This window comes from Hylobates moloch, unplaced genomic scaffold (assembly GCF_009828535.3).
Source record: "Hylobates moloch isolate HMO894 unplaced genomic scaffold, HMol_V3 SCAFFOLD_3, whole genome shotgun sequence".
In the NCBI taxonomy this organism is placed as follows: domain Eukaryota; kingdom Metazoa; phylum Chordata; class Mammalia; order Primates; family Hylobatidae; genus Hylobates; species Hylobates moloch.
In genome coordinates this window covers 158,341,228-158,358,741 of record NW_026652278.1, presented here as the reverse complement: position 1 = coordinate 158,358,741, position 17,514 = coordinate 158,341,228, and the positions used below count along the sequence as shown (strand labels likewise).

Below are 17,514 nucleotides of genomic sequence, written 5' to 3'. Positions count from 1 at the left end.
AGAAACACACATTAATGGAGAAGAGCGATTTGAGCATAATAAGGTCAGAGTGCTGCTTTAGTAATTTTACAGAGTGGAAGGAAAATCAATGCAAAATGTGGCTCATATAAAAAATTATTTGCTGTTTCCTTTTGGGCTAAAAACTAATGATGTCAGAGTTAACAGGGCATAACCCAGCATTTCCAAAGCATGTTCCAAGAAACACCAGTTCCCATGAGTTCTTCTATATCCTTCCCTGCAACTCAAAAATAGTTGCATTTTCAAACAAGTCTGAAAAACCATGTATCCTATTACCCATCCCCTCATCTGGGAATCAGAATATCAACATATTATCAGTGCTGAGGAGTTCCATAGTAAAGAAACCTCAATTGTATTTAATCCAATACTTTCCAAACTTAGACAGTCACAAAATGTTTTTTTCTGAGTCACTCCTATTAACATCCTGCTAATTCCACCAAGATTAACTGATTTTGAAAAATTCTGCACAGTTAAAATATAAAGTGCAGAAAACCAATAGCTAATTGAAATTTTTATAATTTACAAACATCTTTCCCTTTCATCTATTGTTTTTCTCCTTGCACCTAAGGTTCCAGATTTGTTATCTCTCTTCCTCCAAGTAACTATTTTCCACTTCTAAAAATGCAGTATGAACTACACATCAATGACAGCTATGCAGAACTTCATGGTCTCCATTAAAAACCAGAAGATATCATTTATTTTCTGGGTTTTAAACAATTTAAGTGAGAAAAAAAAAACACCTGACTTCCTAATACGCTTCAAACAAAAGTCCCACAAGCCACTTCCCTAAATGATCTCTTTTCTTCCCATATATGTGTCAATTTATTTTCCTTGACAGACAGAAATAAGGAAAATATGATGAAAGCAATTAAATATATTCCCTTAGAAGAAAGTCCAACCCCTTTTTTCATATGAACAGGCAGGACCAGACAAAATTTTAATTAGCTATCCACCCCTCGCTCTATACACTTCATTATTTTTACACTTTCTTTTAAATATTTTCCTTTCTAATATCTATGCTGCCAAATACCTGGGAATTAATCAACAAACTGATATATGAAAATTATTCCCTAACAGTTCTGTGATCATAGTTAACCATAACTCAATAGAATAACATTTATATTTGTTAGTACACAAAAGAAAAAGCCATGCCAGGAACAGAAAACAACTTGAAGCAAATAATAGTTTGTAACAACTCAGCTTAGGTTCCAGTTGAGCCATTTAATAAATAAAAGGGCTCAAGGACTAGCAAAGCTTTATGAAAAGTTGCCCCATTTAACTAGTACTGAGTTTTTAAACTTAATAAAGTTGGTGCCATTATTTAATCAAACAATATTACACAAAGACAAATAGCAACAATAATAACTTATGACATACATCTCTTCTCCAATCAGTATCTAAATTATTAGAATTTAATAATTCTAAACTCCCTGCCTTTAAGGGCTTTATCTCTTTAATGATTTATTTCATATTCCTAAAGAGTTATTTTAATTAGTGCAGTGAAAACATTAAACATAGATCTAATTCTCTAGTTTCATATTTCTATTCTTAACTCAATCTAATATATTGGCCAAGAAAATGCTTTAGTAGTTTAAGAAATTACAAAGAAAGAGGATTTCTATCAGTCACTTAAGCGCAAAATAGTAGCAAGAGGCTGGGTTTTAAAATAGTAAAGACAGTCTGATTCCTTGAACCATGACTTGTTCACCACATGACTTTGGGCAAATTATTAAAGCTTTTTGAGCTTTAATTACTACATCTGTCAAGTAGGGATATAACTACCTACTTTGCAGAGGTCCTGCAAAGTTAAAATGAGAAAATATGAAGGTGTTCAATAAACAAATTTCCTTCCTTTCTGTTCTTTTTCTCTCCTTTCTCTGGACAGGAGTCATGTACTCTGTCACCAATGTGTTTTCTACAACATGTTAAAAAAAAAAAAAAAAAAACTGCTATGATTCTCTAAGTGTTTAGAATTTCAACCAGCTTTACGCTGTTCAGGATTAGCCATCCAGTTTATGCATAATCCAAGAATACCCTCTGTTTTTCCTCTCTAGCCTTTCTGGTATTTGCTTTCAGATAAAACAACATTCTGAAGTTCAACAAGAAAGAATATATAGTGGAAATAAAGGGTCCTAAAGAAAGAAGTATGGAGAAACAGATCCCAGGTCCAGGAAAAGACAGCAGTGGTGACGAAGTAGTGTATTTGCTAAATTAATTCTGTGCATTAAGGTCTCCACAACCCCCGTGACATCTGTCTCTTTCCTATATTCCTGTCAATGGAGAAACACTGGCAGTTCATGTGTAAAAGGTGGAAAAATAAATTATCAATGTATACATTTTAAATACATGAGTATTTATTTGTCCTTAGCAGTTATATAAATATAAAAGATTTGTGTATAGAGAAAGGTAGACAAAAGGAGACAAAGCATTTGTTAAAGGAGATTTTTAGCTAATTTACAAATTTCATTTAAGTATATATTCTTTCCTTCATTACATGATAAATCAAATATTGGCTGAAAGAGTAAATAGCAAAATATCTAGAAACTTATTATTGTACTAAAATTTATATACTAAAAATGAAACATTTACAAAAATAAAACAGGTTTTTGCAGTGCTCCATGCAGGTTAGGTCCACTCTTCCCTAGGAAAAGAAGCACTCTAAGCTCAACATGCTTTCATGCTGGAGATCTTTCAGCACCTCTTTTCTAACTTTGAGGTATTATTTACAAATGTCACTGTTTGGCAAAGAGCAGGCAGATGACATCTTTCTTATTCTTTAGTAAATGTGAAATTTGACTGATCCTATATTTGTGACTATACCACAGGACAGACTTTCCCACCTGGGAGCTGACTCACATGCTCCCTTAATAATTATATAGATTCCACTAAAAAGGATCCTATATTCTAGCAAGTGAACTGATTCCTGTGGTACCAGACTTACCCGTTGTGAGTTACAAGGCACTGCCTCAGTCCCAGCTTTCGGAAAATATCCACCACAATCTCCATTGGGGTGTGGTCTGTCACTGTAAAAGGGCTCATGTCAAGAATGCTTCGAAGCTTCAATGGCCGAGGACTTTCTGCTGGAAGAGATGGGGTGTGCTGTGCAAAACACACCCGAGAACTGCCAACGATACCTTCTTGTTTTTTCCTGGCACTTTCTGAAAAGAGAGAGAAGAGACCAACACTTTTAAACTGATAGATTTTTAAGTAGGCAACCTGTTTATTCAGAGATAAAAAAAATTAATGTATCCTATGACTTCTGATCCCTTCATTTTTTCCTATCTTCTCCGTAACCAAGAAAGGAGTCAACTGAAAAGCCATTTAGCAATTGTTTATATTTGATTGAATTAGAAGTCAACAATAATATATCATCTTCATGGAAAGAAATTATTTTTTGGTAACGTTATATCATTGTACAATTTTCTTTACTGAAGCTGTTTTCTAACTTGGGGGCTAATGAAGTGGGTTTGGAATATGGGATTTTAAAACCTGCACAAATTCTGAGTGCAGTTTATTATAGGAATCCATTATCAAATGAAACCTGCCTCTGCTGAATGTTACTTATTCTGCACTGGAGGTGGCACTAAAGAGAGTTTCATCCTTGCTTTGACTATGCTGTGTCCTCCATCCCTATGAATTAGCTGGTTCTTTTTCTTTTCTCATGTTAAAGTATAATTTTCTAGAAAAGTCATGAACATTACAGATGAGACGAAAGTACAATTATGCACATAATGCACACAGACTGATATTGGGGGGTCGTTGTCTTCGTAAAGGCTTTGTTAATTTCTCCTCTCTAGTGTGCTCTGCTTCAAATTCTTCTGTCCTGCTGCCTACTTCCACTCCACCGTTGAAAGAACTAAAAAAAAATCTGAATGAAACTGCTGATAAAAAAAAAAAGTGCCAGACAAGAAGTGGCAAAGATGGAGAAAAGTTCAGAGATCACACAAGACAGAGAAGGAAACTCAATGGAGAGAATCTGAAAATAAAATAGTCATTCAGCTTTATGTTTCTACTTTGAGTTTAGTAGTTAGTATTAAAACTGAGTATATACAGATATGATATTTGTTATAGTGAAAGTATTTTGGCTGGTCATGGTGGCTCAGGCTTGTAATCCTAACACTTTGGGAGGCCGAGGCAGGAGTATCACATGAACCCTACAGTTCAAGACCAGCCTGGGCAACATAGGGAAACCTTGTTTCTACAAAAAAAAAAAAAAAAAAATAGCCGAGCATGATGGTGGCCCCAGCTAATTGGGAGGCTGAGGTGGAAAGATCGGTTGAGCCCAGAAGGTCAGGGCTGCAGTGAGCCATGATCATACCACTGCACTCCAGCCTGGGTGACAAAGCAAGACTCTGCCGCAAAAAGAAAAAAAAATATATATTTTGAACACAAATTTTACTACAAAAACATTTAAGCCATAATAAGCATCAGTCCTAAATTGAGAAGCAGATATTACTGCAAACACTGCACTGCTTTTCACTCCTTTTGAACACTACAGACTTCTTAACTATGTTCTAACACATTTGAGTAGGAAGGCACTAAGTAAAGCCCCAGCAACTAGTACTTACTCAACCACCTTAAAAGCATGATCAAGCCGGACGCAGTGGCTCACGTCTGTAATCCCAGCACTTTGGGAGGCCAAGGTGGGCAGATCAACTAAGGTCAGGAGTTTGAGACCAGCCTGGCCAACGTGGTAAAAACCCTGTCTCTACTAAAAATACAGAATTATCCGGCATGGTGGCGCACGCCTATAATCCCAGCTGAGGCAGGAGAATCTCTTGAACCCAGGAGGCGGAGGTTGCAGTGAGCTGAGGCTGCGCCATTGCACTCCAGCCCAGGCAACAAGAGTGAAACTCTGTCTCAAAAATAAAAAAAGCATGATCATGGCATAGAAAAGAAGTCCATTAGCAACTGACATAAATGATTTTTGAAAAATACCCATTAAGTTGCTTTTAGCTCATAACAATCTAACAACTGAAAGGTGTCTGACAACTGAATAGTGGAGTGTAAAAACTACTAGAAGTATCATTAATGGATTCACAAAATAAAAAAATGTAAAGTGTGACATCAATAGTATAAAATGTGGACGGGGAGTAAAACTCTGTAGATTTTGTAAGCAACTGAAGTTAAGTTGTTATAAGAAATATATAGTCAAATTCATAATGCTCTAAAACTGCAGTAGGGTTTGTAAATCATTTCTAACTCTAGGATAAAAGTTGAAAGACAGAAGAATTAAAAATAACTACAGCAGGCCAGGTACAGTGGCACACGTCTCTAATCCCAGCTGCTCCGGAGGTTAAGGAGAGGGGATTGCTGAAGGCCAGGAGTTCAAGTCTACCCTGGGCAACATAGAAGACCTCATCTCTAAAACAATAATAACTATAGCTAAAATAATTCGTTAATAGATATACAAAATAAAAAGACGTGAAGTGTGACATTAAATAGAGTAACATTCTGAATTAAAACTAACCCCAATTATCAATCTTAAACACCGACAAAATAACAAACACTGTATCAATGAAATTATACTGATTGTTTAAACATTTAATGAGAAAATATGTAATTTTAGAAATTTTAAAAAAATTATTTAATGGAATGTTTCTCTTATATATAAAGTACCAGAAGTGAACATTCAATCTCTTTGACTTAAATTTGTCATTTAAAAAAATAACACTTTTCGCCAGGTTTGGTGGCTCACACTTGTAATCCCAGCACTTCAGGAGGCTGAGGCAGGTGGATCGTTTGAGCCCAGGAGCTTGAAACCAGCAAAACCTTGCCTATACAAGAAATACAAAAATTAGCCAGTCATGGTGGCGCATGCCTGTAGTCCTAGCTAATTAGGAGAGTGAAGTGGGAGGATCACCAGATGCCAGGGAAGTCGAGGATGAAGTAAGCCAAGATCGTGCCACTGCATTCCAGCCTGAGAAACAGGGTGAGATGCTGTCTGAAAAAAATAAATCACTTTAATTCTTTCATTTCATTTGGAAATTGCTAAGGAGAGGGATTTTAGATATTCTCCCCACATACAAAAAAAAAATCTGAGTTAATTAGCCTGATTTAATCATTCCACAATATTTATATCACATAAACATACATACAATTTTTATCAATTAAAAATAAATAAAATTTAAAAAAGCAAGTATTACTTTTACATAAATACAGTTTTTGTTTGTTTGTTTGTTTTAGAGACAGGGTCTCACTCTGGACTCTAGAGTCCCAGGGATCCTCCTGCATCAACGTTCCCAGTAGCTAGGACTACAGGTGGCACCACCACACCCAGCCAATTTTTTTTTTTTTTTGGTAGAGACAAAGGTCTTGCAATGTTACCCAAGCTGGTCTTGATTTCCTGGTGCCACACAAACCTCCCACCCTGGCCTCCCGTTTAAAATATTTTTGATGCTGTTCATTCAAGGGCCTTTGAAATAAAGAACACTACAATTTTCATTTTCTTCATTTTTTAAAAAATATTTTTAGTGCTATTCATTCAAGGGCCTCTGAAACAGAGAACAACATTACAGTTTTCATTTTCTGACACAATTCAGGCTTTTTTTTTTTTGAGACAGGGTTTTGTTCTTCGCCCAGGCTGGAGTGCAGTGGTAGGGCTTACTGCAACCTCCATCTCCCAGGTTCAAGTGATTCTCCTGCCTCAGCCTCCCAAGTAGCTGGAATTATAGGCATGCGTCACCATATCCATGTATTTTTTTGTATTTTAGTAGAGGCGGGATTTCACCACATTGGCCAGGCTGGTCTCAAACTCCTGGCCTCAAGTGATCCACCTGCTTCAGCTTCCCAAAGTGCTGGGATTACAGGAATGAGCCACCATGCCCGGCCTCAGACTTTTTTTTTTTTAAAGTCTCAGCATTCCTGTTGAAATGGCCCTAATCTGAGACATCTCATTTGGATTTAATATTTTACAACATTCTGCTTTAGTATGAAACGGGAATCTATCTAGTTTAGCATATGTCAACCATCTTATTTTATGAGACAGCGTGGAAATTTTTTTGTCTTTCAATAAAGCATTTATCCTTATATATATCAATTATATGTATTATATGATGTAACTATATATAACACATTTTTAATTTATATACAGATCCGTACACTAGGTTTTCTATATATATAACCTATATATAATTATGTTAATATTTATATAATTATAAATTAACATTTACATAATATAATTTTCATATATAGATATGTATTTTTTACAGAGGATATATAAATATATATCTCTCCCATATAAAAATTACATATGTAAACATATATATGTAATTTTAAATTTATATATATATGTATAAAACCTAATATACAGGTCTGTTTTTCCCAGTTAAAAATTTAAAACTTTACAAAAACATACACGGTAAAACATTTAAGGTGTGCTTAAAAAGTCATGTGACTAACATTTCTGATGACATGGCTTGGCACCTCACCTACAGAAAGTACCCTCATTCCCTTAAACCAACCTTATCTCTTATCTCAATATTCTCTCTCTCAAGACAGTGACAAAACTTTAAAAAATACATCCACACAATCAGTGGGATAATGAATAGTTCTTAATTTCCACACTTTATTTATTTATTTTTTTTTTTATTTTTTTTTTGAGACAGAGTCTTTCTCTGTCCCCCAGGCTGGAGTGCGGTGGCGTGATCTCGGCTCACCGCAACCTCCACCTCCTGGATTCACGCCATTCTCCTGCCTCAGCCTCCCGAGTAGCTGGGACCACAGGCGCCCACCAACACGCCCGGCTAATTTTTTTGTATTTTTTAGTAGAGACGGGGTTTCACCGTGTTAGCCAGGATGGTCTCGATCTCCTGACCTCGTGATCCACCCGCCTCGGCCTCCCAAAGTGCTGGGATTACAGGCTTGAGCCACCGCGCCCGGCCAATTTCCACACTTTAAAAACATGCCTGGCCTTTTCCCCTTACATTTCTATGTAAATACCGAAATTCTGACCTCCTTTTTCTTTTCTTTGGCTGGCTACTAGTAAAAACTAGAGAATGGGAATCTTAAACAATGAAATTCTTTTCTGACTAGGTCTAGCCATGGTAATGGCTAAAAAACTAAAATGCTTGAATGGAGCCAAGCATGACAAAATACTTTGTCATCAACTCTGGCAACTACTATTGTATTAACTAAGTAAAATTTAGAATGATGGGATTGTTAGGCCTTGAAAAATCCAAAGCTGTAGCCTGTTCCCAAACTGAACAGGGTGTTCTCTGTAGGATCTTTTTTCTTTTCCTTTCTTTTTTCTCTCTCTGCTTAACGGTTCTTACAAATTAAAGTTTCCAGTTTGATTTGAGAAACACTCCCTCACATCCACTGTCTGGTCTTGTGCCATTCAAATGGCACAAAAATTATTTTTAAATCCTTTTGCAATGGCCACAGAGGTAAGCTGGAAGGGAGATGATATGCTCACAGGAATGACCTTTCAGACAGGCCAAAGGCTTGACACTTCCATTCAGGGTCCGGTACTAAAAACTGGGGAGTAACAAAGCAATGGCTTGATGTACCTATCCTCAGTCACTTTTTAGGGGTTGGAGGAAGAGATATAAGATTGTGTCAAAAAAATATTAAGTCTTAATGGTCCCCTCATCAATACTGTAGGACTATAAGGTAAAAAGAAAAACAAATTTTAGAGAAACAGAACTATAGAAAGTTTAATTTATCTCCAAGAAATATACTATGGCTAATACCTTTAAACAGTATTTTCAGGAAAGTCTGCATAAAACACAACAGGACTGATACATTATACTTTTTCAACCTGGCATTTGATCGGAAATAAAAATCTCAGTGATTGTCACTTTAAATCAGATATTATAAATTAATATTATAATTCTAACTCCGAAGACTGATAAAGCAAAACAGTGTTATTCTAATTTTATGAGACTGATGAAGATGAGATTTTCAATAACTTGTATTCCAATAAACCAACTTTATTAAATACAAGAATGTATTTGGCTGAATGCATTTAGCTAAGGTCTTATATTACATGCTGTTTTGAATAACCAAGATCAACTTATCAAGGCTTATCGGAGTGGGAAAAGAATCTGACTCCAATTTCTGGTACAATGCCAGATCAAAAGACAAAACTGTATTTAGCAGAAAACCATCCACTGAAGCATACCTTCTTTTCCTAAAGAACATTAGATTTTAAGGGACATAAAATAACGTCCCTTGCCCCCACAAATCTAACCCATTAAATGTTATTGCTTATTGCTTTCCTTTCTTCCAGAAATCCATCTCATATATACATACATATATATTTGAAAGGGTACCTATTGCAATTGTCAGGTCTCTTCTGAGGGCAAATCCCACTAATCTCTGAGATTCTTTTGACATTATGACAGGAAATCCATTGTAGCTGGTTTCATTAATCATGTTTTCTATATCATCCACTGTCATATTGTCCTGTGTCAGGACAGCTAAGGGAGGATCGTTCCTTCGAGGTCTCATAACGTCAGCAGCCAGGGTGGTATGAGTGAATTCTTCTTTTGCATCCAAGAAAGGGTATCCATTTAATCGGATGTGTGCTTCATAAATGCCTTCCCTGCCAAAGGCATCTCCAACCCATTTACTGGTCATGACTGCAGCCATAAGGGGAACAATATATTCCAAGCCTCCAGTAAGCTCAAAAACAATAACCACCAGGGAGACCGTCATTCTTGTCACACCACCTGAAAAAAGTAAGCACCCACTGGTCAGGAAGGACAGGATCCTCATCATTACATTTTATTAGAATTTTTGCACTAGGCAGTTAAAACTAAATGGCAAATAGAACTCAGTCAGGGAAAAGCATTATCATCTAAAACTGCTCCTCTTTTAGGACAATAATCACTACTTTTAATAAGCTCTAGAGAAACACCAATTTTCTTTGTTTATAACAGAGAAGACTATTAAAATAACATTTTAAAAACCTGTTTATTTCATATTTAAAAAAATCAAAGCTTACCAGCTAAAACACTTTGCCATTTTGGTTTAGCACTGTAGCAAAGACATAATTTCACCCTTATAAAAGCTTATTCTAATTATTAAGGAATTTAGTAAAGCACATCATGCTTATCTTTGCTATAATTTACAAATTAAACTCATATAAGGGTAGAATATTAATATAATAAATTTCTCCTCTAAATTTTTTTCAAAAAGAGTAAAATATTTTGATGCCTTTGATTTACACTAACGATGCAAGTAATACCCACTCACAGAAAACTATTTGGGCCAGGCACAGTGGCTCATGCCTGTAATCTCAGCACTTTGGGAGGCCAAGGCAGGAAGATCACTTAAGTCCAGGAGTTTGAGACCAGCCTGGGCAATACAGTGAGACCCTGTCTCTACAAAAATAAAAATTAAAAAAAGTGGTCAGGCATGGTGGTGTATGTCTGTGGTCCCAGCTACTTGGGAGGCTGAGGTGGGAGGCTCGTTTGGGCAGGGGGTTGAGGCTGCAGTGAGCTCTGCCTATGGTGTTCACACTGCCTGTGGTCCCTTTCTCAGTATTCTCACTGTTATCAACCCAGTCCAAGCCCTCATGACTTTATTCCTTTTTTACTTTGTATTTTTTAAGATTTGGGGTCTCACTCAGTTGCCCAGGCTGGTCTCAAACTCCTGGGCTCCCATGATCCTCCCACCTCAGCCTCTCCAGTAGCTGGCATTACACGCATGTGCCATCGTGCCTGGCTATTCCTTAATTATAATACCATTTTATCTTACCTCCATGACTCCAGGCCCCATTACCACTGTATAAGCCACGTTCCCTGGTTAATCTTTCCTAAGTACTACTTTTACTGTGTTGCTCTTTTGCTCGAAAACCTACCAGGGCTTGTCAGTTCATACTGTATTAAGCTCAAGCTCTTCCTTTTGCTTTTTACCTAAAAACAGCAAGGAGACAGATCCTACCATATATTACATACTCTACCCTATACCAGGCATGTCCTAATCAGTTTACAAAGACTTGTTTTTCAAACTAGGCACTTATTTTACCAGGCACTATTATAACAGCTTTACATGCATTTTATCTCATATAATCCTCAAAACAATCCTAGCAGATCACCAGCTGTTATTCCTTTTTACATACAGAAAATTAAAACTTCAAGAAGGAACTTTCTCAAAGTCATCAAACTAAAAATGGCAAAGCTAGGAATGCCATAAATCTGACCAACTTCAAATAGAATCATCCTGACATTAATCAGGTTTCTTGTCTTTTCATAATCTGTTCCTTCTCACTAATCCAACTTTATTTCCCAAAAGTACCCAAAATGTACTCTCTAGAGTCAATTTCTTCAAAGCCTCATGAATACAAAATTTATTCCCATCCTCGTTCCTTTGTCTTCACATTATAGTCTTCAACAAAGTCACCTTTTCCTTAAATTCTGCTAATCTTTTAAATAAAGCTCATGTTCTACTCTTCCTGAAGTATTTCAGCTCTTTCTTCCCCTATATTCCTACCATACTTAGACTCTTTTAACCTTGTATATATTCGTTAATATTCCTCACTATTGTATTCTCAGTGTTCGTCTTGTCTCCTCAACTTGATTAGAGTTGACATTGGGTCCATGTTCTTTTTGTATTATTCACTGTATCTCGCACAATGCTAAAAAGAAAGTGGACATTTAATAAACACTTGCTACTTCGGTGAAAATGATTCTGTCCTTTCCTTTTAATTGATATTACATTTTTAAAGATCAATAATCACATAATTTTTATTCACTAAACAAAACTGGTCAAAATGGCAACCATTAATATTATAACCAGAGTTTAGCTAACATTTTAAATATGAAAAGCAATAACCATTTTTTCCTGCCCCAACAGACATTAAATAGACTCAAGTATTTAATGTAGGTATTTTGCTTTTCTTCTCATTAAAATGAATAGTTACCTTTTCTCATTTTGTTACAAATACACCTTAGATGAGGGAGCATGGGTAAATACATCTTTTACTAAGGCTAACAATAAATCATTTCAGAACCAAAGTAAAGCTACTCTGAAACTTTGTTGCAATGCTAATCTTAGGTATCATGCTATAGTTGTTATAAGTAAGCCAAGATCCTTAACAATGAAAGAATCAAAGACCTCTTTGGTCAGGATCCAAATTAAGCTTATGTTGTACTTAGATGGCTTCTGCCATAGTGTATTAAGTTATATTACAATATGCTAATGCCATTAAATTCTTGTATTAACAAATGTTGTAAGACAGAAAACCCGTACTGTATAATACCCTAATAGTACTACTGTTTCTTATCTGTTAAAACATTTCCTCCCGGCACCCTCCTTTACTCAACCAATTCGCCCACCAATTAAGCAAGAATGTGTCCCACTTTCTCTTGGCTCTCTCAGACTTGCAAACATCCACACACAGGCAGACACAGCCATATTACCTAAGCATGCAGCAGCACCAACCATGGCATAAAGGCCAGGTGTAATGCAATCGGCCCCGACCTCACACCACTCCTTAAAGATAAACCAGTCATGGTGATAGTAGGCAAGCTGCTCCACCGCAATCCCCACAATCCTTCCTGCGATCGCTCCAATAGCCATGCTGGGGATGAACAAGCCTGACGGAACCTATAACAACAACAGAACTCTTTATGGGGCAGAGATCCTCTACTCACATGCTTGAAACTTACATTCTATGCATTTATTTCTAACACTTTTGATTCTTTTCACATTGTATTAATATAGCAAAATCCTAGTACAAATAAAACTAAAGCAAAATCTTGTACCTTAACAATCCCATGAATTCAGTTACAAAACAAATCACATTCTCTAGGCCAAAGAGAAAAAAATTCAAGGGTTATTTCCTTTAGCTCAAGGTAGCTCAAGGGTGCCCTAATGTCAGTTCCTAACAAAATTTTCATTAGTCCATGGTGAAATGAAAAAAAAAAAAAGGACAATATGCTAGATACAATATATACTACTTGGGTGACAGTTGCAATAAAATCTTAGAATTCACCATTATAGAATTCATCCATGTAACCAAAACCACCTGTAACCCAAAAGCTATTGAAATTAAAAAATACATATTTTTAAAAATACAATATGAAGTATTTTTCATAAAACTCAACTGATTCAGTTTTAAGCACTGTCTTTTACTTCAAGATTATGTGATTATGTCCTCCTATATATTTACAAATGATGGAAATAGTAGATGCTATTCATCTTAAGTGGTACAATGTTAAGTGGACAAACTTATCAGAGTTGCCCAATATTTTAACTGATATACAGACATATCTTGTTTTATTATGCTTTGTGTTACTGTGCTTCACACATGTTGCAGTTTTCACAAATTGAGGTTTATGACATCCCTGCATCAAGCTAGTCCATCAGCACTACTTTTCCAACAGCATGTGCTCTCTCTGTATCATATTTTGCTAATTCTCTCAATACTTTGAAAATTTTCACTATGATTATATGTTACAGTGTTCTGTGATTAATGATCTTTGATGTTCCTGTTACAATTGTTTTACTGCACCATTAACCATGCCCATAGAAGAAAGTGAACTTAATAAGTGTTGTACGTGGTCTGACTGCTCCACTAACTGGCTGTTCCCCGTCTCTCTCCCTCTCCTCAGGCTTCCCTATTCCCTGAGACCCAATGATACTGAAATTAGTAAAACTAAGAACCCTACAATTGTCTCTAAGTGTTCAACTGAAAGCAGAAGTCACGTTTCTTGGCTGGGCGTGATCCTGCCGACTCAGCCTCGTGAGTAGCTGGGACTACAGGCATGCACCACCACACCCGGCTATTTTTTTTTTTGTAGAGATGGGTCTTACTGTGTTGCCCAGGCTAGTCTCTAACTCCTGACCTCAAGTGATCCTTCTGCCTTGGCCTCCCAAAGCATGGAGATTACAGGCGTGAACCACAGTACCTGGCCGCTTTTAGCTGTTGATATAAAGTGAGAGACGTGACTTTTTTTTTGAGAGTAATCAAAGACTTTTTTTTTTTTTTAAGTAATCCTTAAATTACGCCAATCTACTCTCTCTGTGCTCTAGAAATAGACCAACAAAGCCTGGATAACAGCATATCTGTTTACAGCATGGTTTACTATTTTAAGCCCACTGTTGAGACCTACTGCTCAGACAAAAAGATTCCTTTTAAAATATTACTCATCACTAATAACGCACCTGGTCTTCCAAGAGCTCTGATGGAGATGTACAAGGAGATTCATGTTGTTTTGAAGACTAATTTTGACTTTTAAGTTTTACTGAAGAAATGCATTTCCTATGGCTACAGCTACCATAGATAGTACTTTTGTTACAGCAGGTAGCTAGTCAGGCATGAGCAGGGCAGGACAGGGATCCTCCCAACTCCACCACGAATGTCAGGCAACCATCAGGTGATGATGGTCAGATAGCTCTCACGCTATCTCTCTAAAATAATAATTGGTTGCAGCCAGCGTCAGGGAAAGGCCATCTTCCAATAGACAGAAACACCTGAAACTAGCGATCAGCAGCTTTCCGATAAGATCCCAGGAGTTGGGTGAGTGGGCTCAGGCATGCACATTTAGAGGCAAAATTGCGGAGTTTAACTGAAATATGACCTCCTAGGGACATTCGGCTGGTAAGTGACGAACACCTCAGGTAAGCATGCATACAACTCCAGTAAATACACTGCGCACACTCCCCTCCCAAGTGCTAGCAGGCCACTGTGCATGTGGGCAACTCACCCCAAAAGAAGAATCAATGGAACAGGGATGCAAGATGCCGGAAGTATGCCAACATATAAAACCCTAAGTCCAAGGTCAAATGGGGCACTTGTCTTCCAAGATGCCCGCTTGGCCCTCTTTCAAATGTATTTTAATTTCTTTTCATTCCCACTCTAAAGCTTTTTAATAATAAACTTTCACTCCTACGCTAAAACTTGCCTCAGTCTCTTTTTCTGCCTTACATCCCTCAGTAGAATTCCTTCCTCTAAGAAGGCAAGAGTTGAGGTTGCTGAAGATCTGTATGGTTCGCCCCTGGTAACTTGGAAACCCATCACTGATAACAACTTCTCTGATGGATCCGGGCAAAGTAAATTGAAACATTCAAAAAGTATTCACCATTCTAGATGCCATCCAGAACATTCATGTTTCATGGGAGGAGGTCAAAATATCAATATTAACGGGAGATTGGAAGAAGTTGATTCCAACTCTCATGAATGACTCTGAGGGGTTCAAGACTTCAGTTGAAGAAGTAACTACAGAGTTGTGGAAATAGCAAGAGAACTAGAATGATAAGTGTAGCCTAAAGATGTGACTGAATTGCTAGAATCTCATTAAAAAAACTTGAATGTGTAAGGAGTTACTTTTTTTTTTTTTTTTTATTATACTTTAGGTTTTAGGGTACATGTGCACAATGTGCAGGTTTGTTACATATGTATCCATGTGCCATGTTGATTTCCTGCACCCATTAGCTCGTCATTTAGCATTAGGTATATCTCCTAATGCTGTCCCCGCCCCCCCCACCCCCCACCCCACAACAGTACCCGGAATGTGATGTCCCCCTTCCTGTGTCCATGAGTTCTCATTGTTCAATTCCCACCTATGAGTGAGAACATGCGGTGTTTGGTTTTTTGTCCTTGCGATAGTTTACTGAGAATGATGTTTTCCAGTTTCATCCATGTCCCTACAAAGGACACGAACTCATCATTTTTTATGGCTGCATAGTATTCCATGGTGTATATGTGCCACATTTTCTTAATCCAGTCTATTGTTGTTGGACATTTGGGTTGGTTCCAAGTCTTTGCTATTGTGAATAGTGCCGCAATAAACATACACTGGCCATCAGAGAAATGCAAATCAAAACCACAGTGAGATACCATCTCACACCAGTTAGAATGGCCATCATTAAAAAATCAGGAAACAACAGGTGCTGGAGAGGATGTGGAGAAATAGGAACACTTTTACACTGTTGGTGGGACTGTAAACTAGTTCAACCATTGTGGAAGTCAGTGTGGCGATTCCTCAGGGATCTAGAACTAGAAATACCATTTGACCCAGCCATCCCATTACTGGGTATATACCCAAAGGAGTATAAATCATGCTGCTATAAAGACACATGCACACGTATGTTTATTGCGGCACTATTCACAATAGGAGTTACTTCTTACGGATGAGCAAAGAAAGTGGTTTCTTGAGGTAGAATCCACTCCTGGTAAAGATGTTGTGAACATTGTTAAAAGGACAAAGATTTTGAATTTTCCTTAAACTTAGTTGATAAAGCAGTAGCAAGGTTTGAGAGGATGACTCTAATTTTGAAAAGAAGGTCTACTGTAGGTAAAATGTTATCAAACAGCATCACATACTACAGAGAAATCTTTCATAAAAGGAAGTGTCAATCAATGCGGCAAGTTTCACTGTTATCTTAAGAATTGCTACAGCCAGTCCTACCTCTAGCAACCACCAATATCAAGGCAAGACCCTACAGAAGCAAAACTGATTACGACTCACTGAAGACTCAGATTACTATTAGCATTTTTTAGCAATCAAGTATTTTTAAATTAAAGTATTACTTTTTTAAAAGACATAATGCTATTGTACACATAACAGACTACAGCATAGTGTAAACAGAACTTTTATATGCACTAAGAAACTAAGACTTTTATGTGACTTGCTTTATTATGATATTCGCTTTATTATGATATTCACTTTATTGTGGTGCCCTGAATTGAACCTATATCTCTCAGGTAAGTCTATTTATATGAATCAATTAAAAAGAGAAAAATATTTATTAAAATCAATGAGGATAATAAATAGGGATAAGAAGCACCATAAGCAAGATCATTTAAAGACCACTGAAAGAGGCCAGGTTCAGTGGCTCATGCCTATAATCCTAGCACTTTGGGAGGCCAAGGCCTCCCAAAGGATCACCTGAGGTCAGGAGTTCCAGACCAGCCTGGCCAACATGGAGAAACCACATTTTTACTAAATATACAAAAATTAGCCGGGTGTGATGGTGCATACCTGTAATCCCAGCTACGTGGGATGCTGAGGCAGGAGAATCACTTGAACCTGGGAGGTGGAGGTTGCAGTGAGCCAAGACTGCAACACTGCCCTCTAGTCTGGGCGAAAAGGTGAGATCCTGTCTCAAAAAAACAAAACAAACAAACAAAAAAAAACAAAAAAAAAAACCAACCGACTACTGAAAGAGTAATAAACTCCTCTGAATATGAAATGAGCCAAACACAAAATGATGGCATGTTTGAGTCTATTAGGATCATTAAAAGGATAAACAACAGAAAAAATCAAAGTGTGTTTTACACTCTCTTGCCAGGTATGATCCTTCAGCCAGAGCTGAGTCAAAGGTGGGACTTAACAGAGGCCTGCCAATTGCCTCCAGCTTCTTGTAGTTCAACTGACTGTGAGAAAATTGGGATTTACCCAACACTTACTTATTGTAGAAAAAAGAGCTTTAACAGCTCTTTTAACTTGATTCCCTAAGAAAAAAGGTAAAACTTTAAGGCTTTTCTATTATTATTATTATTATTTTCTTCTTATTATTATTTTTTGAGACAGTGTCTTGCCC

At 37.0% G+C, this 17,514-nt stretch overlaps 1 protein-coding gene across 5 annotated transcripts in view; it reads right to left on the bottom strand.

Annotated features, from left to right (window-relative positions):
• Nucleotides 1-17,514, bottom strand: part of CLCN3 (chloride voltage-gated channel 3) — a 104,425-nt gene that overhangs the window by 6,869 nt on the left and 80,042 nt on the right. For all 5 annotated transcript variants that reach the window (XM_032148906.2, XM_032148902.2, XM_058436871.1 and 2 more), the window contains 3 exons: nt 12,387-12,573; nt 9,294-9,692; nt 2,960-3,176 (listed from right to left, as the gene is read on the bottom strand). In XM_032148906.2, the coding sequence (XP_032004797.1) occupies nt 2,960-3,176; nt 9,294-9,692; nt 12,387-12,573 (803 nt within the window). The remainder of the gene's footprint in view (nt 1-2,959; nt 3,177-9,293; nt 9,693-12,386; nt 12,574-17,514) is intronic.